This window comes from Xenopus laevis, chromosome 7L (assembly GCF_017654675.1).
Source record: "Xenopus laevis strain J_2021 chromosome 7L, Xenopus_laevis_v10.1, whole genome shotgun sequence".
Lineage (NCBI taxonomy): Eukaryota > Metazoa > Chordata > Amphibia > Anura > Pipidae > Xenopus > Xenopus laevis.
The window spans coordinates 137,415,688-137,441,472 of NC_054383.1; the positions used below are offsets into that span (position 1 = coordinate 137,415,688).

General features: G+C 42.6%; 1 protein-coding gene across 11 annotated transcripts in view; it reads right to left on the reverse strand.

Annotated features, from left to right (window-relative positions):
* Positions 1 to 2,198, reverse strand: part of arhgef10l.L (Rho guanine nucleotide exchange factor 10 like L homeolog) — a 94,316-nt gene extending 92,118 nt beyond the window's left edge. For 4 of the 11 annotated variants that reach the window (XM_041569868.1, XM_041569869.1, XM_018226540.2 and 1 more), the window contains exon 1: positions 2,004 to 2,197. In XM_041569868.1, coding sequence (XP_041425802.1) covers positions 2,004 to 2,014 — 11 coding nt within the window. In that variant the 5' untranslated portion in view covers positions 2,015 to 2,197. Of the gene's footprint in view, positions 1 to 268; positions 855 to 2,003 lie in introns of those variants that run through there. The other 7 variants (XM_041569872.1, XM_041569873.1, XM_041569871.1 and 4 more) reach the window with 4 other exon arrangements.
* Positions 2,199 to 25,785: the final 23,587 nt, after the last annotated feature.

Here is a 25,785-nt window from a genome sequence, read left to right on the forward strand (position 1 = left end):
AATACACAAAAGAAGAATTTGCAAGAGATGAGATGGAAGTTGGTGCGGAGGCTTTTGTCGAGTTGCCCCCCTGCAGGTGCCTGTGTGCCGATCTGAATCGGATTGTGTATTGGGACCCTGGTTACTAGGTTACAAAGCCCCCTTCTTTTATGCTTGTGGGGAGGAGAGGGTGATTAGTGCTTAAAGGGGTTGGTGGGGGGAAAAAGCTGATTGGAGGGGGAGGATGAAAGCAGCAGCAGCAGTAGAGACGATCAGTGGAACCACTTACCCACTTGGTACAGGAGCCTTTGTTGTGGAACGTTACACAAAACTCTTCCTTGCGACGTCTCATCCCTTGGCTTCTCTGCTGCAAATCCCCAGTGAATGTGCCCCTGCTGGTGCCATGCGCAGCCGTGACCCACAATTCCCTTATCCAGAAACAAAAGGTCCAGGGAAAGTGGAACAAATAAAATCCCTGAGGCAGTGATGTGAGAGGCCCCTGTATGGCTCCCCAGTCTGTGTTTTACTCATGTACAATCAATAGGAGCAGCCCTTCCCCTCGTCTATTCTCAGAGCTGTCAGCATCCCAAACAACCAATCGGCTGATCCCACTCCCTATTCCCAGCCACTAGGCCACGTTATGGCTGTAAATAATCGGCCTCTCCTTGCCCTTTCCTTCTGTTCCCTCCCAATCACTTCTCGCTCTTTGGCTCACCCACTCTGTTTGTCCACTCACATTATTGGAGTTATAGCATGTGCCCTCGCTCTGCACCCCCGTTACACCCAGGAGCTGGGCAAATACAAGCCAGTGCCACACAGAGCACAGAAAGTGACAGTTTGTGCTGCAGTTGCAGGGCTGGCACATCATCTAAACTCATGACACTCTATAAATAGGATTTGCTCTCATGCGCCTGCACCCTCCTATGTGGGGTGACATTTAGTGCCCTGACCAGCAGCTGCAAACACTTGTATTACTCTCTGTCTGCTTTTACATTCAGTCACATTATCTGGGGCAGCAGCAGATTCTCACACTGGTCATTCCACATCTACATTCTGACAAGTAGAGCAGACTTTACTTCCCTGCACAGCCAAAGCCTGCACAGCCATACTTGTATATAGAAAGATTTGGGGGAAACTGGGGCAGGATGGAGACATGAGGACACAAACAAACACAGTAGAGCAAGATGGAGACAGTAGGACAACATGGAGACAGTAGGACAACATGGAGACAGTAGGACAACATGGAGACAGTAGGGCGACATGGAGACAGTAGGACAAGATGGAGACAGTAATGCAACATGGAGACAGTAGGACAACATGGAGACAGTAAGACAACATGGAGACCGTAAGGCAAGATGGAGACAGTAGACTAAGATGGAGACAGTAGGACAACATGGAGACAGTAAGGCAAGATGGAGACAGTAGGTCAAGATGGAGACAGTAAGGCAACATGGAGACAGTAGGACAACGGCGAGACAGTAAGGCAAGATGACAAAAGAGCAACTCACATCACTCACAAACAGCCGACGGGTGACATTCCTATTTTGACTATACATAATATTCTTTACAGTCAACAAACAAGCGGCTGAGTGCAGCCACAAGGAACCTGCTGGAGAAAGACAGTGCAGCAACATATGCAATGATAATTTTCAGAACCCTTGTATTGGTTTGGATCCCACTGGAACACAATGACCAGGTCCCAATTTATATACAGTACTCCCCCCGGGCCAGGGAGCCCATTCACTGGGAAGATTGCAAACTTAGCCCCACCCCTATATGCATCAATAACTCCAAATAGAGCTGGACACTGGGCCAATTGCAGGTCACCTACCGCAGTCTTTGCTAAAATGCTAAAATATTCCACTGCCACCTCTGTGAAAGAGTAAATGCCTGAAAGTGGCAGCAGTGAGAAAGAGGATTTGTTACAAAGGGGTCTCATTAACTGCCTGACTTACCCATTATCAGAGTGGCATTAGGTTTGTACCCCCAGCAGTGACTCCAAACTAAATAAAATTCATACTCACGCTGGTGTCATGGATATGGGGGTGCTGCGAGGCTCTCCTGCAACTGAGTGTAGAAAGATATCCTGCTCTGATCTGTTCCTCTGAATACAGGCAATGTGTTGTGGCAGCAGCTGAGTTATATACTCGCTATTCCTGACCTGCAGGGAGACATGAGCTGGCCTTGACTTGTCAAGTGTTGAGAATCCTCCTAAATTCCTCTGTTACTGCAAGAAGGACGTTACTACACTGAACTCTTCCTTACCTGTAATTTAGTTCCTGGTACTGACGAAACAATTAGGATCAACCGCAGTATCGCAATAGTAGGGGTTGTTCAGCTTCCAACCCTTTTTTTCAGTTCAGTTGGTTTTCAGATAGAATTAAAGACGTTTTCCAAGTACTTTCTATTTTCTATGTGTGACTGTTTTTCTAATATTAAAGTGTAAAGTTTAAAGTTTCATTTTTCACCTTCTAAAGCAGTTCTGGGAGGGGGGGTCGCCGACCCTGTAAACTGTTCTAAATTGATAATTTTGTTAATGAAAGTGAAATTGCCCTTTAGAGGGGTTGTTCACCTGCCAATACTTTTTGCAGTTAGTTCACCAGAAATAAAGATTTTTTCCAATTACTTTCTATTTTCTATGAGTGACTGTTCTTCTGATATTAAAGTGTAAATTTTTCACCTTTCTAAAACAGCTCTGGGAAGGGGGGGTCGCCGACCCTCTAAACTATTCAGAATTGATACATTTAGTTGATCCATTTCTTATCTTTGTCCCTGCTGAGCAGAATCTCTGGGTTCCATTACAGGCAGTTGTTAGACTTGATACAATAGTTACTGATACTCCAGAGATGCTGCTGAGAAATGGATCAACTCAATGTTGTAAAATTGTAACAGTTCAGAATCAGCACCTGAATTACTGAGCTGTCAGACTCAAACACCAGAGACACGGATATTAAACTTTATTGTAGAACTAAGCAAGAGTGTAAGAGTTAATCACTGTGACACAGTAATGTGACACATACAAATAAATACACAATTCAGCTTGAGTGATTATGCCTATGGGGAAACATACCTGTATGGAGGTGTTACTCAAGCAGTACCTTGTGACTTATAATAACATGTTCTAATACAGTGTTGTACAACTTACTGTATGTATAGGGCCCATTATTTCTCAAATAGCATGTCTGAGGGCTGGAATAAAATAAAATGATGTTATACAGTGAAGTCTTTGGAGCCTTTAATTAGACTTGGGTATATAAAAATACTTTGGTGGGCCTCCAGTTGGACAACCCTGGTCTAACAAATATTACTTCATTGCGCATACACATCCCTTCAGAGTTCCAACATTACACTCACCTATAGCATACCTCCCAACATAGAAAGAGGGATTGCCGCGTGTAATTTTTTGACCACATTTATTTCATGGCCACACCCACTAATAATCATGTCCGTTTTATAAAATTTGGCAGATTATGAAACACATTTCTGTGGTTTTTATGTGTTATTACAGTTGTGCTAATGAAAGCAAACTGCCCTTTAATGCAAGCCACAGTTTCCCCAAGAGACCTGCTTATCTTAAATAGATACAACTGTTTCTTTGCTTATCTTAAATTGTCACAAATGTATCAAAGTGCAACTGGGCTCTCTGCCAAAAGACAATAATGTTTTAGAAACTTTGTATTTTTTTTTTCAGGCTGTTCAGTGCAGGAGATCAAAGAGAAAGTCGGGACGTTTCAGTAACAATCTGGGACTGCGGGTTGAGCTGTCAAAATCGGGACTGTCCCGCCAAAAACAGGACAGTTGGGAGATATTCTATAGATGTCGCACACATTCCCAACTACAGCAGGGCCCTACCTGCCTGATACTCTTCACTATTGGACATTCACATCCAATGGATAATTGCACATTTACAGCTGCCAGGGATCCCCACCTTTTTGGTCTAACCCTCTTTTTGGGGGCGGCATGCCGCCCAGCCGCCTGTGCTCCCCAGTGCTTCGGCGCTCGCAGGCTGGCGATTTTGCGCCAGTGTGTGGTAGTGCGGGCGGGCGCTAGGACCGCGCGGAGTGCACGGCCTAGGGGCGCCCGCCCAGTGAATCCGGCACTGGTCACTACAGCTTCTATATGGGACCCCACTCTGAGTCAGTCTCCATCCAGGTTGATGTCTCTGAAACTGGCACACAAAACAGGCGCACCAAAGGATGCTAGGAACAGATTCCTCCTTAGCTAAAATAAGCCAGTCTTCTACAAAACAAGATTATTTCCTCACGTCTTCTTGTTGATGTTCTCTTGGCTAAATATTACAGGAGCTCAGACATCCCAGGATCTACTCAAAAGCAATGGTACATCAACATGAGTTTGAATAGAAATATGTCTATCACCTTACGTACTTGAGAATTCTTGGGCTGTATTACAACATAAATCTAGGGAAACCTAATGCAGATCTGCTCCCCTTGTTTCCAATTATATCATGTTATTGTTTAAAGGAATTGTTCAGTGTAAAAAATAAAAACTGGAGTGACTGGATGTGTAACATAATAGCCAATAACACTACTTCCTGCTTCCTGATTTCCACTGATTGGTTATCAGGCAGCAACCAATCAGTGACTTGCAGGGGCCACATGGGACATAACTGTTGCTTTTGAATCTGAGCTGAATGCTGAGGATCAATTACAAACTCACTGAACAGTTATGTCCCATGTGGCCCCCCTTATAGTCACTGACTAACTCAGAGTTAGAGAGCTGAAAAGTAATGTTCTTGCTATTATGTTACACATCCACTCACTCCAGCCTTTATACATTACATTTTTGGCTAACTATATTAGAAACTTTTTTATTTTGCACAGCCTATTTAACCAGTTTTATTTTTTACACTGAACTGTTCCTTTAAGTTAAGTCATAGTGAAAATTCTGAACACGTTTTTTTTTCTTTCTTTTCTTTCGGAGCCCATAAGAAATAAGTGAGAACAGTAGAAAGCAGAGATGAGTGGATGGGGGTTCTTACCTTGTCTGCTCATTGCAAGAGATGAGTACAACGTTTTACTGATGCTCTAAACATACTCTTTGGATATTGGCCCATTCTAGAGAAATCGGTGTGACCATCTGAAAGTGCAACTGAAAAAGAAAGTGAGAGAGCAAGAAAACAATGTTACCCTATCGCACTCATTAAGGCTAAGAACGGTTCTGCTTTGAGTGATGGGCGAAGTGCAACTTACAGAAGAGCCCTGGTGTTTGTAGGACTGGAAATAAAGACGGCTTGCTAATGTGTCCACATTGTATTTGTATTGAATGGTCAACTGCCCTCTCATGAGATATCAGAATGTTCTAATCCAGCACACTGCTTAAATTACACACTTCCCCCAACAGAATTCTGTAAATGGGTCGGAAGTGAAGAAGATGGCAGCCTTTCTTCTATTCGGCCATTACAACGTAACCCTGCCCACAATCCACTCAAGCCCCACCCACTCTCTGCAATTCCTTCACCTTGGTGACTTTCAAATTGCATTTTTTATATCTCCCTCTGCTATGGGGCCCTGTACTGGAGAGCCTCCTGCAGACGGACAGAAGACAGACATGGGATGGCATTACGCTACTATAACTCCTTGTCGGATCTTTTCTACACACATCAAAGTTATCAAGTTAATACAGCCCCAAACTACATCTTTTATCCACCACGAATGAGTATTTCCCTTATTAGTGAGCGAGAAATACATAAATGAGCAGAAAGCAACATGGCACTGCTGAAGGTAGCCTTTGTGGATAGTCTATAGCCATTTATATCTTTTTTTTTTTTTTTAACAATTCTGTTTATTGAAACAGATTAGGCTGGCTGGAGTTTGAAGCCTTACGTCCCTGGGCCGTGTCCCTCTTATATGTCTTCTTCATAGTCAGACATCCCATATTTTATGAAATGTTTTAAGGCTATTCCTTCTCATGTATGTCAATTTATATAAACGTTTTGCTTTCTGAACAAGGCCTAGCCAATATGGAACTGTTGGGCAGGAGGTAACCTTCCATTGGAAAGCTTTAGACTTTTTGTCGTACATTAGGAGGATTGATAGGAGAATGCAATCAGCTCTAGTGACAGACAAACAGATTAGACTAGTTCTTTAAAGGGATTCTGTCATGGTTTTTATGGTGTCGTTTTTATTTCTAAATGACACTGTTTACACTGCAAATAATTCACTGTACAATATAAAATGTCATTCCTGAAGCAGCAAGTGTATTTAGTTGTAATATTGGTGTGTAGGTGCATCTCAGGTCATTTTGCCTGGTCATGTGATTTCAGAAAGAGCCAGCACTTTAGGATGGAACTGCTTTCTGGCAGGCTGTTGTTTCTCCTACTCAATGTAACTGAATGTGTCTCAGTGGGACCTGGATTTTACTATTGAGTACTGTTCTTATATCTACCAGGCAGCTGTTATCTTGTGTTAGGGAGCTGCTATCTGGTTACCTTCCCATTGTTCTGTTGTTTGGCTGCTGGGAGGGGAGCGAGGGGGTGATATCACTCCAATTTGCAGTACAGCAGTAAAGAGTGACTGAATTATATCAGAGTACAAGTCACATGACTTGGGGCAGCTGGGAAACTGACAATATGTCTAACCCCATGTCAGATTTCAAAATTAAATAAATAAATAAAAAGATCTGTTTTTACTCTTTTGAGAAACGGATTTCAGTTCAGAATTCTGCTGGAGCAGCACTATTAACTGATACTGATAATGTCCTATGACAGTATACCTTTAAATAATCATGACTTTAGTTGCCCTTTAAATGTTATAAAATGTACTTACATATCAAAGTCAATGTCATAATGCTTTCTTTTCTACAGGAATAGTCATTTCTGAAATTGGCCTGGAGATGTAACGTAACATTGAATAACGGTCTGGCACAGAGGGATAAATATACAGATATAATTGGGTACAGCAGTCTCAAGTACAATAGAAAAAGGTTATTGTACAAGCTAAAAAATGTAAATACTGGAGGGGAGAGAACACTGCAATAAATATTACTATACAAGAGGAGAGAAAATATTTATTGTATAATATAAGGATATGAAATGATATTTTCTCTTGTGACAAAAGCTTTAAATCTGCTCCTCGTTGCCTTCGGCTCAACAAAGAGACAGAGAAATACATTAAAATTCCTTCGGTGTATCTGCTGACATTCACATTTCCCTCACGGCTTTTCTAGCCATAGTTAGTCCTTTTATTTGTTACACCCAAGCAGCCTTTTGTGATCTATCTCTCCAGCAACCAAAAGAGAATCCTATAAATGACAACAGTGAGATGAATGGGCATTCAGTAAATGGCCATATCCATACGTGTGAGTCCACCTTTATTACAGTTCTGGATCCAGTAAGTGTGCAGGAAAAACATGTTAAAAGATCAGATATTTGTGTTCAAAAAATGAAGTACAAAGTAGTGTTAGTAACACAAATACTGAGTTTTTATAACTCTATTGTAATTTTGTAACATTTTTACCATTTTCTAAATTTGAGATTTTAAAAATGAATTCGTTTAATTCAGGTTTCGTGGAAGAAATGCGAGTCTTTACAAATTGAGCTGAAATCTGCCGAAGTCTCTTCCCACCGAGACGATTCAATGCAGAAGAGAAAGGAGGCTACTGCCCTCAGTAGGGCTAAAATCAGTCAGTGGATTACAGTTAGCTGATTTTGGCCCCCATGTGGCCCTATTCTTAGGAAACAGGCTCAGTGAAAAGATCCAATAATAAGCATTAGACTCACTAACAAGGGGGAAGTTTCTGCCTGACCATGGGAAAGAGAACAGCCCTGTACCTGGGTAAGTACTGGGGGAGATTGGATTCACTTCCCCAGGGGGAGGTTCCTGTCTGACCATGGGAAAGAGAACAGCCCAGGAGCAGGAAGTACAGAGAATCAGAGCTCTGTACCTGGGTAAGTACTGGGGGAGATTGGATTCACTTACCCAGGGGGAGGTTCCTGTCTGACCATGGGAAAGAGAACAGCCCAGGAGCAGGAAGTACAGAGAATCAGAGCTCTGTACCTTGGTAAGTACTGGGGGAGATTGGATTCACTTACCCAGGGGGAGGTTCCTGTCTGACCATGGGAAAGAGAACAGCCCAGGAGCAGGAAGTACAGAGAATCAGAGCTCTGTACCTGGGTAAGTACTGGGGGAGATTGTATTCACTTACCCAGGGGGAGGTTCCTGTCTGACCATGGGAAAGAGAACAGCCCAGGAGCAGGAAGTACAGAGAATCAGAGCTCTGTACCTGGGTAAGTACTGGGGGAGATTGTATTCACTTACCCAGGGGGAGGTTCCTGTCTGACCATGGGAAAGCGAACAGCCCAGGAGCAGGAAGTACAGAGAATCAGAGCTCTGTACCTGGGTAAGTACTGGGGGAGATTGGATTCACTTACCCAGGGGGAGGTTCCTGTCTGACCAAAAGAGAACAGCCCAGGAGCAGGAAGTACAGAGAATCAGAGCTCTGTACCTGGGTAAGTACTGGGGGAGATTGGATTCACTTACCCAGGGGGAGGTTCCTGTCTGACCATGGGAAAGAGAACAGCCCAGGAGCAGGAAGTACAGAGAATCAGAGCTCTGTACCTGGGTTATTACTGGGGGAGATTGGATTCACTTACCCAGGGGGAGGTTCCTGTCTGACCATGGGAAAGAGAACAGCCCAGGAGCAGGAAGTACAGAGAATCAGAGCTCTGTACCTGGGTAAGTACTGGGGAGATTGGATTCACTTACCCAGGGGGAGGTTCCTGTCTGACCATGGGAAAGAGAACAGCCCAGGAGCAGGAAGTACAGAGAATCAGAGCTCTGTACCTGGGTAAGTACTGGGGGAGATTGGATTCACTTACCCAGGGGGAGGTTCCTGTCTGACCATGGGAAAGAGAGCAGCCCAGGAGCAGGAAGTACAGAGAATCAGAGCTCTGTACCTGGGTAAGTACTGGGGGAGATTGGATTCACTTACCCAGGGGGAGGTTCCTGTCTGACCATGGGAAAGAGAGCAGCCCAGGAGCAGGAAGTACAGAGAGTCACAGCTCTGTACCTGGGTAAGTACTCGGGGGAGATTTAATTTAACTTGAAAATATATTCCCGTATTTCTATTGGAAAGGAGCAGAAATGAAAGAGAAAATGAATTAAAAATGTTTATACTTAGAAACATGCCTTAAGGCAACACTGTTCGCCACATAAAGGTGAGGCAAAGGCAGATGTTACAAAACACTGTTTTTGTATTGGTACAGACAGATGGTTGTTTTGTATGAAAAAAATGTGGAATAAATAAAAAAAACCTTATGCAAATAGGCCTCATTAAGGAGAACTGCACAATAAAAACATTATAAATGGGAGCTGTATCCCAAGGCTTGCGGCACACAGGGAGTTTTGGCTGCTGATGTGTTTTATCAGGGAAGAATGGAGGGTCCAAATGCCCAAACAATGTCTCTCATCACTTTTCATTGCCAAGTATTAGAAGCAAACCCTGTTCCCTTTCTCAGCCATCTCCTGAATAGAAATTGCTTACAGTATTTGTATATTCCAAGCCCCTTTATAGTGACTCCCCCCCTCACTATGATCTACAGCGCAAGGGAGCTCTGTATTTAACACCTTCCATAGTATATAGGTAGTATATGGGTATAGTGCAGGGCATGGCAGTTTTAGCCAGAGATCCAGACGGGGCGATATCAAAGAAGCCTGGCTCAGGTAAGAGTTTATCTGGCTTGTGACTCAGGTGTTTTGTTTTAAATAGGACCCTATGTGAAACAAAATAACCATATTCTAGAAAGGTTAGGGGCCCATTTACTTAGCGCGCGTGAAGGAATAGAGGAAAAATAGTTTGAATTTTGAATGGTTTTCTTGGCTACTTCGACCATCGAATGGGCTACTTCGACCTTCGACTACGACCTTCGAATCGAACGATTCAAACTAAAAATCGTTCGACTATTCGATAGTCGAAGTACTGTCTCTTTAAAAAATTCTTCGACCCCCCTAGTTCGCCACCTAAAACCTACCAAGGCCAATGTTAGCCTATGGGGAAGGTCCCCATAGGCTTCCTAACAATTTTCTGATCGAAGGAATATCCTTCGATCGATGGATTAAAATCCTTCGAATCGTTCGATTCGAAAGATTTAATCGTTCGATCGTAGGAATAGCGATATTCGAAGTCGAAGGATTTTACTTTGACGGTCGAATATCGAGGGTTAATTAACCCTCGATATTTGACCCTAGGTAAAAGTGCCCCTTAACATCTGATACATGTTTGACTTGTATGACAATATTAATTATAACAGGAGCTATAATAATAATAACAAAGGCATATACAGACATATGAGTCTGAATAGCAATAACATGATATTTGTAGCTTTACAGAGCATTTGTTTTTAGATGGGGTCAATGACCCCCATCTGAAAGCTGGAAAGAGTCAGAAGTAGAAGGCAAATCATTCAAAAACTATAAAAACAATAAGACCAATTGACAAGTTGCTTAGAATTAGCCATCCTATAACATACTAAAAGTTAAAGTAAAGGTGAACCACCCATTTAAACGCTCTCTCTCTGTTATATTTTAGACCTTTTATTTACAGTTGGTCCGTAAATGCAACACAGTGTATTTCAGGGTTGTCTTTGGGGTTTCCAAATGCGGTTGTTTGAGGGACCCAATAGGTAACCTGGTCCCCCTGGGTGTTGGACAAGTTTAATGGGGCCTGAATAAAACAAAACAACCCTAATCTGCCCTGGCCATGCCCCAGTGTGCCAAAAGCCAGTCCTTATCTACCCAGACACCTCTGCCATGGGGCCCCTGACTGGCGTAACCCTTCCTGTGGTCCTTCTTGGATCCAAATCATAATAATTATTGACAGCTCAACCCAAAGTCCTGAATTTTTTGTGAAATATCTTGAATATCTCTTTGATCTCTTGCGCTGAACTGCAAAAAAAAGATACAACGTTTGAAAATGTCTGAAATGTAATTAAATAAGAGAATTTTGGCAGGGAGCCAAGAATTCTCAGCAGGTGCACTTAGATACATTTGTAAATATTCGAAGAAATATTTTCAGATAAGCAGGTCCCTTGTGAGAACTGAGAGCAATTTAAAGGGGATGTTCACCTTCCAAACATTTTTTTTACAGAAAACATTGTTTTCAGATTGTTCTCCAGAAATAAAGACTTTTTTCAATTTCGTTCCATTTTCTATATTTTACTGTTTTTTCAAAATCTAAGTATAGAGTTGAATGTCTGTGTCTCTGGTGTTTGAGTCTGACAGCTCAGTAATTCAGGTGCAGATTCTGTTACAATTTTACAACATTAAGTTGATCCATTTCTCAGCAGCATCTCTGGAGTATCAGTAACTATTGTATCAAGTCTAACAGCTGCCTGTAATGAAACCCAGGGATTCTGCTCAGCAGGGACAAAGATAAGAAATGGATCAACTGAATGAATCAATTCTGAACAGTTTAGAGGGTCAGCGACCCCAGAGCTGTTTTAGAAAGGTGAAAAATGTCAGAAGAACAGTCACTCATAGAAAATAGAAAGTAATTGGAAAAAATATTTATTTCTGGTGAACTAACTGCAAAAAGTATTGGCAGGTGAACAACCCCTTTAAAGGGCAATTTCACTTTCATTAGCAAAAAGGTAATAACATATAAAACCTGACCGTAAAACCCCCAGAAATATGTTGAAACTTTCCATAACCTGCCAAAGTGGACATGGTATTTAGGGGGTGTGGCCATAAAATGGGCGTGATCAAATGTCACCGCTCTACATGCAGCTGTTTTCCCTCTTTCTGTTTTTTAAATGTTGGGAGGTGTTTATACAACAATAGCCGCCATTATGGTTTTTTTTTTTAACTTATTGGGGGGCCTATGATTGCATACATGATTACAACGTGTCTGGATGCTTGCGCCAATAATGGGGCCCTACCCACCAAGGGCTTTTTTTTTTTTTTGGCGCAGCAGGACGCGCAGCCGGGCCCCTCCGTAAACCGGGAACTGGACGGGATATGCGCGGCGCGCGGACTGCCGGGGGGCCCTGAGGGGGTGCGGGCCCTGGCCCGCTCGCACCCCCTGCTCCCCCCGTAGTTCCGCCCCTGGGAGTAAGGCCCTGTATATAAATACTGAGGGGGAGAGTAAGGCCCTGTATATAAATACTGAGGGGGAGAGTAAGATCCTGTATATAAATACTGAGGGGGAGAGTAAGATTCTGTATATAAATACTGAGGGGGAGAGTAAGGTTCTGTATATAAATACTGTGAGGGAGAGTAAGGTCCTGTATATAAATACTGAGGGGGAGTAATGCCCTGTATATAAATACTGAGGGGGAGTAATGCCCTGTATATAAATACTGAGGGAGAGTAAGGTCCTATATATAAATACTGTGAGGGAGAGTAAGGTCCTGTATATAAATACTGTGAGGGAGAGTAAGGTCCTGTATATAAATACTGTGAGGGAGAGTAAGGCCCTGTATATAAATACTGAGGAAGAGTAAGGTCCTGTATATAAATACTGAGGAAGAGTAAGGTCCTGTATATAAATACTGTGAGGGAGAGTAAGGCCCTGTATATAAATACAGAGGGGGAGAGTAAGGCCCTGTATATAAATACTGAGGGAGAGTAAGGTCCTGTATATAAATACTGAGGGAGAGTAAGGTCCTGTATATAAATACTGTGAGGGGGAGTAAGGTCCTGTATATAAATACTGTGAGGGAGAGTAAGGCCCTGTATATAAATACTGAGGGAGAGTAAGGTCCTGTATATAAATACTGTGAGGGAGAGTAAGGTCCTGTATATAAATACTGTGAGGGAGAGTAAGGTCCTGTATATAAATACTGTGAGGGAGAGTAAGGTCCTGTATATAAATACTGTGTGGGAGAGTAAGGCCCTGTATATAAATACTGTGAGAGAGAGTAAGGCCCTGTATATAAATACTGAGGGAGAGTAAGGTCCTGTATATAAATACTGTGAGGGAGAGTAAGGTCCTGTATATAAATACTGTGAGGGAGAGTAAGGCCCTGTATATAAATACCGAGTAAGAGTAAGGTCCTGTATATAAATACTGAGGAAGAGTAAGGTCCTGTATATAAATACTGTGAGGGAGAGTAAGGCCCTGTATATAAATACAGAGGGGGAGAGTAAGGCCCTGTATATAAATACTGAGGGAGAGTAAGGTCCTGTATATAAATACTGAGGGAGAGTAAGGTCCTGTATATAAATACTGTGAGGGGGAGTAAGGTCCTGTATATAAATACTGTGAGGGAGAGTAAGGTCCTGTATATAAATACTGTGAGGGAGAGTAAGGCCCTGTATATAAATACTGTGAGAGAGAGTAAGGCCCTGTATATAAATACTGAGGGAGAGTAAGGTCCTGTATATAAATACTGTGAGGGAGAGTAAGGTCCTGTATATAAATACTGTGAGGGAGAGTAAGGTCCTGTATATAAATACTGTGAGGGAGAGTAAGGTCCTGTATATAAATACTGTGAGGGAGAGTAAGGCCCTGTATATAAATACTGTGAGAGAGAGTAAGGCCCTGTATATAAATACTGAGGGAGAGTAAGGTCCTGTATATAAATACTGTGAGGGAGAGTAAGGTCCTGTTTATAAATACTGTGAGGGAGAGTAAGGTCCTGTATATAAATACTGTGAGGGAGAGTAAGGTCCTGTATATAAATACTGTGAGGGAGAGTAAGGTCCTGTATATAAATACTGTGAGGGAGAGTAAGGCCCTGTATATAAATACTGTGAGGGAGAGTAAGGCCCTGTATATAAATACTGAGGAAGAGTAAGGTCCTGTATATAAATACTGTGAGGGAGAGTAAGGCCCTGTATATAAATACTGTGAGGGAGAGTAAGGCCCTGTATATAAATACTGAGGAAGAGTAAGGTCCTGTATATAAATACTGTGAGGGAGAGTAAGGCCCTGTATATAAATACTGTGAGGGGGAGAGTAAGGTCCTGTATATAAATACTGTGAGGGAGAGTAAGGTCCTGTATATAAATACAGAGGGGTTGAGTAAGGCCCTGTATATAAATACTGTGAGGGGGAGAGTAAGGTCCTGTATATAAATACAGAGGGGGAGACTAAGGTCCTGTATATAAATACAGAGGGGGAGAGTAAGGTCCTGTATATAAATACTGAGGGGGAGAGTAAGGTCCTGTATATAAATACAGAGGGGGAGAGTAAGGTCCTGTATATAAATACTGAGGGGAGAGTAAGGTCCTGTATATAAATACAGAGGGGGAGAGTAAGGTCCTGTATATAAATACTGTGAGGGGGAGAGTAAGGTCCTGTATATAAATACAGAGGGGGAGAGTAAGGTCCTGTTTATAAATACTGTGAGGGAGAGTAAGGTCCTGTATATAAATACTGAGGGAGAGTAAGGTCCTGTATATAAATACTGTGAGGGAGAGTAAGGCCCTGTATATAAATACTGTGAGGGAGAGTAAGGCCCTGTATATAAATACTGAGGAAGAGTAAGGTCCTGTATATAAATACTGTGAGGGAGAGTAAGGTCCTGTATATAAATACTGAGGGGGAGAGTAAGGTCCTGTATATAAATACTGAGGGGGAGAGTAAGGTCCTGTATATAAATACAGAGGGGGAGAGTAAGGTCCTGTATATAAATACAGAGGGGGAGAGTGAGGTCCTGTATATAAATACTGAGGGGGAGAGTAAGGTCCTGTATATAAAAACTGAGGGGGAGAGTAAGGTCCTGTATATAAATACTGAGGGGGAGAGTAAGGTCCTGTATATAAATACTGAGGGGGAGAGTAAGGTCCTGTATATAAATACTGAGGGAGAGAGTAAGGTCCTGTATATAAATACTGAGGGGGAGAGTAAGGTCCTGTATATAAATACTGAGGGGGAGAGTAAGGTCCTGTATATAAATACTGAGGGGGAGACTAAGGTCCTGTATATAAATACAGAGGGGGAGACTAAGGTCCTGTATATAAATACTGAGGGGGAGAGTAAGGTCCTGTACATAAATACAGAGGGGGAGTAAGGTCCTGTATATAAATACTGAGGGGGAGAGTAAGGTCCTGTATATAAATACTGTGAGGGGGAGAGTAAGGTCCTGTATATAAATACAGAGGGGGAGAGTAAGGTCCTGTTTATAAATACTGTGAGGGAGAGTAAGGTCCTGTATATAAATACTGTGAGGGAGAGTAAGGTCCTGTATATAAATACTGTGAGGGAGAGTAAGGCCCTGTATATAAATACTGTGAGGGAGAGTAAGGCCCTGTATATAAATACTGAGGAAGAGTAAGGTCCTGTATATAAATACTGTGAGGGAGAGTAAGGTCCTGTATATAAATACTGAGGGGGAGAGTAAGGTCCTGTATATAAATACTGTGAGGGGAGAGTAAGGTCCTGTATATAAATACAGAGGGGGAGAGTAAGGTCCTGTATATAAATACTGAGGGGGAGAGTAAGGTCCTGTATATAAATACTGAGGGGGAGAGTAAGGTCCTGTATATAAATACTGAGGGGGAGAGTAAGGTCCTGTATATAAATACTGAGGGGGAGAGTAAGGTCCTGTATATAAATACTGTGAGGGAGAGTAAGGTCCTGTATATAAATACTGAGGGGGAGAGTAAGGTCCTGTATATAAATACTGAGGGGGAGAGTAAGGTCCTGTATATAAATACAGAGGGGGAGAGTAAGGTCCTGTATATAAATACAGAGGGGGAGAGTAAGGTCCTGTATATAAATACTGAGGGGGAGAGTAAGGTCCTGTATATAAAAACTGAGGGGGAGAGTAAGGTCCTGTATATAAATACTGAGGGGGAGAGTAAGGTCCTGTATATAAATACTGAGGGGGAGAGTAAGGTCCTGTATATAAATACTGAGGGAGAGAGTAAGGTCCTGTATATAAATACTGAGGGGGAGAGTAAGGTCCTGTATATAAATACGAGGGGGAGACTAAGGTCCTGTATATAAATACTGAGGGGGAGACTAAGGTCCTGTATATAAATACTGAGGGGGAGAGTAAGGTCCTGTATATAAATACTTGAGGGGGAGAGTAAGGTCCTGTATATAAATACTGTGAGGGGGAGAGTAAGGTCCTGTATATAAATACTGTGAGGGAGAGTAAGGTCCTGTATATAAATACTGTAAGGGAGAGTAAGGTCCTGTATATAAATACTGTGAGGGAGAGTAAGGCCCTGTATATAAATACTGAGGAAGAGTAAGGTCCTGTATATAAATACTGTGAGGGAGAGTAAGGTTCTGTATATAAATACTGTGAGGGAGAGTAAGGTTCTGTATATAAATACTGAGGGGGAGAGTAAGGTCCTGTATATAAATACTGAGGGGGAGAGTAAGGTCCTGTATATAAATACTGTGAGGGAGAGTAAGGTCCTGTATATAAATACTGAGGGGGAGATTAAGGTCCTGTATATAAATACTGAGGGGGAGAGTAAGGTCCTGTATATAAAAACTGAGGGGGAGAGTAAGGTCCTGTATATAAATACTGAGGGGGAGAGTAAGGTCCTGTATATAAATACTGAGGGGAGAGTAAGGTCCTGTATATAAATACTGAGGGAGAGAGTAAGGTCCTGTATATAAATACTGAGGGGGAGAGTAAGGTCCTGTATATAAATACAGAGGGGGAGACTAAGGTCCTGTATATAAATACTGAGGGGGAGACTAAGGTCCTGTATATAAATACTGAGGGGGAGAGTAAGGTCCTGTATATAAATACAGAGGGGGAGTAAGGTCCTGTATATAAATACTGAGGGGGAGAGTAAGGTCCTGTATATAAATACTGTGAGGGGGAGAGTAAGGTCCTGTATATAAATACTGTGAGGGAGAGTAAGGTCCTGTATATAAATACTGTGAGGGAGAGTAAGGTCCTGTATATAAATACTGTGAGGGAGAGTAAGGCCCTGTATATAAATACTGAGGAAGAGTAAGGTCCTGTATATAAATACTGTGAGGGAGAGTAAGGTTCTGTATATAAATACTGTGAGGGAGAGTAAGGTTCTGTATATAAATACTGAGGGGGAGAGTAAGGTCCTGTATATAAATACTGTGAGGGAGAGTAAGGTCCTGTATATAAATACTGTGAGGGAGAGTAAGGCCCTGTATATAAATACTGAGGAAGAGTAAGGTCCTGTATATAAATACTGTGAGGGAGAGTAAGGTTCTGTATATAAATACTGAGGGGGAGAGTAAGGTTCTGTATATAAATACTGAGGGGGAGAGTAAGGCCCTGTATATAAATACTGAGGGGGAGAGTAAGGTTCTGTATATAAATACTGAGGGGGAGAGTAAGGTCCTGTATATAAATACTGAGGGGGAGAGTAAGGTCCTGTATATAAATACTGAGGGGAGAGTAAGGTCCTGTATATAAATACAGAGGGGAGAGTAAGGTCCTGTATATAAATACTGAGGGGAGAGTAAGGTCCTGTATATAAATACTGAGGGGGAGAGTAAGGTCCTGTATATAAATACTGAGGGGGAGAGTAAGGTCCTGTATATAAATACTGAGGGGGAGAGTAAGGTCCTGTATATAAATACTGAGGGGGAGAGTAAGGTCCTGTATATAAATACTGTGAGGGGGAGAGTAAGGTCCTGTATATAAATACTGTGAGGGGGAGAGTAAGGTCCTGTATATAAATACTGAGGGGGAGAGTAAGTTTACTCTAAAACAAAATGTGTGTCAGTCCATAATGTTCCACAGTGGAAAACCCACTTAAACCTAAACGTCTCCCAACCCACAATATTATTCACTAACACCTCCGTTTTTCTCCCATTGCACATCCCTCAGATTCAGTCTTTATTAGGAAACAGTATTATCATGTCTTTGGCCTCCAGTAGGACGAGCAATGGAAACGAATAACTGACCTTCGCCTCCCCTGCAGTCTGACTGAATCCTCCCGGCAAGACAAGGCACCACGTGACCGCTAGAGGCTTCGCGCCGCTCCCGCACATCCTGGGCACTGATTGGTCAAGTTAGTTCTTGCCTGGTCACCTGACCCTTACCGCGCTCTCTGGAGGGTTTCTTGAGTAGCCAATCAGGTGTGGAAGAAAGATAAAGGCGCTTGAGGAGGGATATCCGCTAGTGACAGGGCTGTGTATGTGCAGGTGTGAGGGTGCGGCGTGTGAGCAGCTGTGAAGATTGGGGTCAGTGCTCCTAGTGGGAGTGTAAGGTAAACGCTGTGGGAGTTTGAGGTAAATGTTGTGATGTGGCAGCGGACTGTACTGTGGGAGGTGGAGGCATTAACTCTGGACTCCTGAGCTAATGGGAGGTATTAGTGCTGCTACATTGTGCCCATAGTCTGCGCTCCTGAGGTAAAAGAGTTTTTAAATAGAGGCTGGGTGTGTCTGTCATTCCCACACATACAATATACCACATTAGTCTCATATAGGTTACCTGCAGCAGTGTATTGTCACCCCTGTAATTACTGGGGCGCTCCCTCCTCTCATGATTGACCCTCAGTGTTCTGTCACTTTAACTTGAGATCGTACCAATCTGTAAATAAGCGTAAAGAGAGGGGGTGTTCCCATGGCTTAAAATCAATAATACACTTTTATTAGTTATAATAATATAATAATGTATAACTGTAATGCCCCAAGCGTAAGTCAGAGTTAATGGCCTTCAGACTGGGCCCCCTTAGCTCATAACAAGGTTACAGATATATAGAAACATTGGGGTGTCACCCTGCTATAGTTCCAGGGGTACCCAGGGTACAAATAATTACTCACCCCAAATCTCCCCCTAACTGACCTTCAGACTGGGCCCCCTTAGCTCATAACAAGGTTACAGATATATAGAAACATTGGGGTGTCACCCTGCTATAGTTCCAGGGGTACCCAGGGCACAAATAAACACTCACCCCAAATCTCCCCCTAACTGACCTTCAGACTGGGCCCCCTTAGCTCATAACAAGGTTACAGATATATAGAAACATTGGGGTGTCACCCTGCTATAGTTCCAGGGGTACCCAGGGTACAATAAACACTCACCCCAAATCTCCCCCTAACTGACCTTCAGACTGGGCCCCCTTAGCTCATAACAAGGTTACAGATATATAGAAACATTGGGGTAACAGTCACCCTGCTATAGTTCCAGGGGTACCCAGGGTACAATAAACACTCACCCCAAATCTCTCCCTAACTGACCTTCAGACTGGGCCCCCTTAGCTCATAACAAGGTTACAGATATACAGAAACATTGGGGTAACAGTCACCCTGCTATAGTTCCAGGGGTACCCAGGGTACAAATGAGCACTCACCCCAAATCTCTCCCCTAACTGACCTTCAGACTGGGCCCCCTTAGCTCATAACAAGGTTACAGATATATAGAAACATTGGGGTGTCACCCTGCTATAGTTCCAGGGGTACCCAGGGTACAAATAAGCACTCACCCCAAATCTCCCCCTAACTGACCTTCAGACTGGGCCCCCTTAGCTCATAACAAGGTTACAGATATATAGAAACATTGGGGTAACAGTCGCACTGCTATAGTTCCAGGGGTACCCAGGGTAAAAAAAATTGCTACTTAAAAAGTTATTTTATTAATATCAATGTTTTACATCAGCCGCTGGGACCTGGGGAGGGGGTCAGGAGGGGTCGGCACCTCCATCCAATTTGGCAGCCCAGTTGATGAGTGTTCGTGGCCCGGTGGTTGGGGACTCATTTCTTACATCTTTGTTGTGGTACAAAAATAAGGGTAAGAAGAATTTCACTGGCACACAGGAGTTGCAATTTTATTATGCGATTGTGCAACGTTTCGGGGACACGTCCCTTTGTCAAACAAAGGGGCGTGTCCCCAAAACGTTGCACAATCGCATAATAAAATTGCAAGGGCTTGCCCTGCTATTGCAACTCCTGTGTGCCAGTGAAATTCTTCTCACCCTTGTTGTGAGGTGGCCAATTCCTCTATCGCTGGACACCAGGATAAGAATTTTTGGGTCTGTGTGGTGTGCGGCTTCTCCAAAGCTCTTCTCAAAGCCTAATGCATTTCATGCCTCTCCTGGGCACTGAATCACAGCCTAAAGAAAAATTTAGGACAGGGGTCCCCAAACGGCGGGCCACAGGCACTCTTCAACTGGGCCACTGAATTGGACGCTGTTGCTCCAGAATTGGACGTCGACCCCTCCCGACCCCGGTCCACAGGCCAAAAAAGGTTGGGGACCCCTGATTTAGGACACACTTTATTTAAAGAAAATAGGCCAATCACAAAGGTTCTTACACAGAGTTCAATCACATCTCTTAAACCAAAGTGTTGGCTCTAACAACCTAAAAAGTATTTTCATTCACAAAACTCTTTTCACAAAAGTGCATCCACACAATAGTATCAGATGTAATTCACACAATGCAAAATATAGTATAGGACTATAACTGAGCATAGCTAAAATAACAAGTGCTGATATTTAATACAAGTTGATTATAATATAACTAGAGACATCAAATTCAAGATTGATTCCATTTGGCTGTCTGGTATTGAAGTAGAAGATCCGCTTTGTTTATTTTCTATACAATTCGGTCACAATGTCACCCCCTCTAGGACTCGGAGATAACCTTTCTATTCCCGTAAATGAAAAATAAGCAATTGACCTATTAGAGCATTCAGTGTTGAGCTACTGCTGTTGTCCATTTCTCATTAGTAATGTTGTTAAAATTCTCTTGTTTTCTGTCTTTTAGAGCTCGTTTCATTTGACCCACATATTGTTTACTGCATTTGGTACAGGTTATAAGGTATATTACCATCCCAGAATTACAATTAATCCATTGGTTTATATAGTAAACTTTATTAGTATTGGTTAAAATACATTTTTTAGTTACATTTACATATTTGCAAGTAACGCAGCGGTTTGAGCCGCATTTTTACATTCCAGTGGAGTACCATTTTCTTTTTTGGTTACCACGAGACTGGCCTGTCATTTAAAGTTTGTGTTTTTCTTATTACAAACCAACAGCCACCTTTATGGATTTCATTAAATATGGGGTCTGTTTGTAAAATCCTAAGCAGAAGAACATCAGCCTCTTTCTTTCTCCTGACAACTTCCTTGACTACTTGCTGGTCAGACTGGTGGGAAAATAACCAGCAGGTGGCGCTGTTATAACAGAATTCATTCATATTAACAGTACAGGTATCCTTTAATATCTTGGGAAAAAAATAAAAAATGAATGTAAATTGCAACAGTTCTTAGAATAGCACTCTCAATTTTACATTCACTTATTTTTTAGGTTTACTTATGCTTTAAGGTGGCCATACTCTATAAGATCCGCTCTTTTGGCAAAGTCACTAAACAAGCGGATTTTACCACGATATGCCCACCGAAGGCAGGGCGATATTGGGCTAATCCGATCTTTGGGCCCAAGGGCCAAACGATGGGTTTACGATGAGAATAGGTGCCGATGGGACGAGGGCAGCATCAACTAGCCGATGTAAGGAAATCAAACGGGCCTGCTCAATATATGGCCAGATGTTGGTCGGGGAGGTCTGTTGGAACGCCCCTTAAATGGGCAGATAAGATGCCAAATCAGTTTAAAGGACCCAAACCAACAGCTTAAATCTGCCCGTGTATGGTCACCTTTACATTGTATCAACAGTCTGAGCCATTAATGCAGAGAATAGAAAGGGACAGACAAACACTGCTAGCATTTTATATACAAGTAACCTAAACAACATCGAAAAAATGTAATAATACATAATGCAAAGTCATGCAAACAATAACATGTAATCAGTCGCAAGTTGTATTTAACCCTTTAAGTGCCACAGAACGTAGAATCTACGTTCTGAGGCAAAGTAACTTGAAATGCCACAGAACGTAGATTCTACGTTCTGCAGCATTTCCCCCAGGCCAGGAAGCGATGCGCACAAAAAACCGGCGCATCGCTTCTAACACGCACAGATCCCCCTAGGCAACGAGCAGAGGCGGTTCACTTACCGGATCGCTTCCTCGATCGTCCCAGGCAGCCAATGGGAGCAGTGGAGACCACGAGGAGCACACTGATGACGTCTCCACTGCTCCCCCTATAAATAACTCCCCCCAACTGTCACACCTTCCCTCCTGCTGCGCACTTATGGTTGCTGGAGTTCCCCCTGCTGCCTGTCTGAGCTTTGATCGCTGGATTGGTCGCCTGGATTGCCTGGATTCAACATTGTGAGCTGAACTGCACCTCTCTACACCCTTTACTTTACATATTCTCTCTAAAAAAAAAAAATCTTTTTTTTTTCTTTTTTTTCTTCTGTCTTTGGCCTTAGCACACTTACAGGCAACTTTGCCAAGCTCACACTCACACTCCCACACTCACACACTCACACACACACACTCACACACACACACTCACACTTACACACTTACTTTCTTACTTTTTATCTCTACTTATTTTTTACTTTGCTTTCTTTAGTCATTTGTCTTTATTTGTTGCTCAAACTTTATTTCTGCTCTGATTTGATTGCGTTTTACTGTTTTTTGGCCATTTTCATCATTGGTTTGTGATTTTATTGCACTTTTATTGCGCTATTACTTGTTTTGTTCTCATCCGTTTCTGTTTGCAGTGACGCTGGTGGATCTAGATTTCTGACCACCGATTTCACTCCAATAACTTCATTTTATTGCTTTTAGTGATTTTATTACGTTTATTCTTTATATTTTTCTTTACTGCTGGTTTAGTTTTCTAGAAAAGTTTTCCCCTACCCAAATAACTGTTCACTGTATTGCTTTTGGTGGTTTTATTACGTTTACCCTTTGCATTGTTCTTTGCTGCTAGTTTAGTTCCCCAAAAAACTTTCCATTTGCAGTGACGCTGGTGGATCTATAGTTCTGACCACCAATTTCACTCCAATAACAGTTTTTTTATTGCTTTAGCTGTTTTTACTGCTTGCTTAGTTCCCCCGAAAAAGTTCCCTTTGTAGGTCACTAGAGAATCTAGGACCCTTGACCGCTGATTTTAGTGTATTCGCTGTTCTTTTATTGCTTTGAGTAGTGTTGCATTTTAGTGATTTTTTCAGGAGTTTTCTTTGCACTGTTTATTGCACACTTTATTGCTTGTTTAGTGCCCCAAAAGATAGTTCCCTTTGCTGTGACACCATTTAGTGGTCTTATTCTGTTTTCTGATTTTAGGTGATTGTTCCAGAAAGTCAGGGATTACGTGGATTGTAAACTGTGCCATATCTTTATTCCATAGCATTCCATAAGGTTCATTTGTTCAAGCTCAAGGTTTTTTCCTTCTGCTTGTTTGTATTGGTCATATCTTGCTGCCTTGCTTTTTTTTCTTCTTCTGGTTGTTTCTGTTAGCAGGGGTTAACTGTTGGTCATATCTTGCTGCCTTGCTTTTTTTTTTTCTTCTGGTTGTTTATATTAGCAGGGGTTAACTGTTGGTCATATCTTGCTGCCTTGCTTTTTTTCTTCTTCTGGTTGTTTCTGTTAGCAGGGGTTAACTTTTGGTCATATCTTGCAGCCTTGCTTTTTTTTTTCTTCTGGTTGTTTATATTAGCAGGGGTCTCAGTCATCTTGCTGTCTTGCTTTTTTTTTTTTTTTTATTCTGGTTGTTTCTGTTAGCAGGGGTTAACTGTTGGTCATATCTTGCAGCCTTGCTTTTTTTTTTCTTCTGGTTGTTTATATTAGCAGGGGTCTCAGTCATCTTGCTGGCTTGCTTTTTTTTTTTTTTCTTGTGGTTGATTGTATTAGCTTTTTTTTTATTTGTTTGACTTGCCTATTGATTCTTAGCTTTGTAGTTGTCTGTAAATTTCTGGCACAATGGCCAAACGGTTTTATACCGCTGAGGAAGCGGCTAGGTATTGCGAGGACTCCAGCTCAGAGGAATTTAGCAATTCCGATTCTGAGTATGTCCCATCTGATGACTCTAGTGAGGAATCAGAGATTGGTGATAGCAGCACTATTAGCGCAGAGGCTAGTAGTGGCGGCACACTTACTGCTGAAGAAGCAGAGGAAGAGGCAGAGGCTGGTGGCAGTGTGCCAGATGCACCCATGGAGGTTGAAGAGGGTGAGGGTAGTGATGATGCAGCAGTTGGAGCGCCTATGTGGGGGCCTCCCTGTAATTATGCCCCCGAAATTCCCCCATTCACTGCAGTCGCGGGCGTCAAGGTGGACACCACTAACTTTCAAATTATAGATTTCTTCAATCTTTTTATCACAGAGGCCATCCTACAGGACATGGTCCAGTACACAAATTTATACGCTGAGCAGTATCTTGCCAGCCACCCTTTACCAGGGTATTCAAGAGCCCAGGCGTGGTATCCCACTACTGTAAATGAAATCAAAAGATTCCTGGCGCTCACATTGGCAATGGGACTCGTAGAACGCAATACCTTAGCTTCATACTGGGATACCACTACAGTCCTTTCCATCCCTCTTTTTTCAGCCGTTATGCCAAGAAACCGCTACCAAATTTTACTGCGGTTTCTTCATTTTAGCAACAATGCAGCGGCTGTTCCCCCTAATGAGCCCGGTCACGACAGGCTTTACAAATTGAGGCCCCTTATAGATAGCCTGTCTCAGCGCTTCGCAGAGGTCTACACCCCCTCCCAAAATATATGTGTGGACGAGTCCCTTTTGCTCTTCAAAGGGCGCCTAAGATTCCGCCAATACATCCCTAGTAAGCGTTCTCGCTATGGGATGAAATTTTACAAACTCTGCGAAAGCAGCACGGGCTATACTAATTCTTTCATGTTCTATGAGGGAAAGGACACTAATTTGGACCCCCCCGGTTGTCCCCTTGATTTGACTGCCAGTGGTAAAATTGTCTGGGAGCTCATATCTCCACTGTTGGGCCGAGGTTACCACTTATACGTGGATAACTTCTACACTAGCGTCCCCTTATTTAGAACGCTTTACTGGTTGGACACCCCAGCCTGTGGCACCGTTAGGCAAAACCGCAAAGGACTGCCTAAGGAACTGGTGCAAAAGAAATTAAAACGTGGAGAAGTTTATGCTCTTAGAAGTGATGAGCTCCTGGCACTAAAATTTGCAGACACAAAAAATGTTTGTATGCTTACTACTATCCACAATGAGAGTGTAGTTGTCCAACACAGACGTGGCAGGCCCGCAAAATCAAAGCCACTCTGTTGTAAAGAATATAGTAAGCATATGGGTGGCGTTGATAAAACAGACCAAATTCAAACTTACTATGACGCCACCAGAAAAACCAGGGCCTGGTACAAAAAAGCAGCAATTTACATGATTCAAATGGCCCTTTATAATTCCTATGTCGTTTACAAGGCGGCAGTACCAGGCCCAAAATTGTCTTTATACAATTATCTGCTGCAACTGCTCCCTGCCCTTTTGTTTGGTGATGTACAGGAGGTTCCAGAAATGCCTGGCAATGACAATGTTGCCCGAATGGTGGGTAAGCATTTCATTGCACAAATTCCACCAACTCCTAATAAAAGATATGCCCAGAGAACTTGTAAGGTTTGCCGTTCCAGGGGTGTTCGAAAAGATGTGCGATATTTTTGTCCCAAGTGTCCTAGCAAGCCTGCTTTGTGTTTCCAACCCTGTTTTGAGGTGTACCACACTGTGATACACTACGAGAGGCCATGAGTTGTGTTGGTAGGTTAGGGTTCTCTGGGTTTGTTGGTGGTAAAAGGATGTAGTAAACTTGGCATGCTCTGTTTTTATGCACATGCTGGCAAAGTGATGCTTTTTATTTCGTGTTTTTTTGAAGTTGTGATTGTGCAGTGGTTTTTCAGGTTCAAGCCCCTTTTGAGATATAACATTTCACACGCTAGGTGTCTATGCACACGCTAGCAATAACTGGTTAGGTGTGCTGGCAAAACGATGTGCTTTTTCTTTTGTATTTTGTGCAGTGGTTTTTCAGGTTCAAGACTCGGCAGACAGACGGCACTTCTGGAATAGGTTT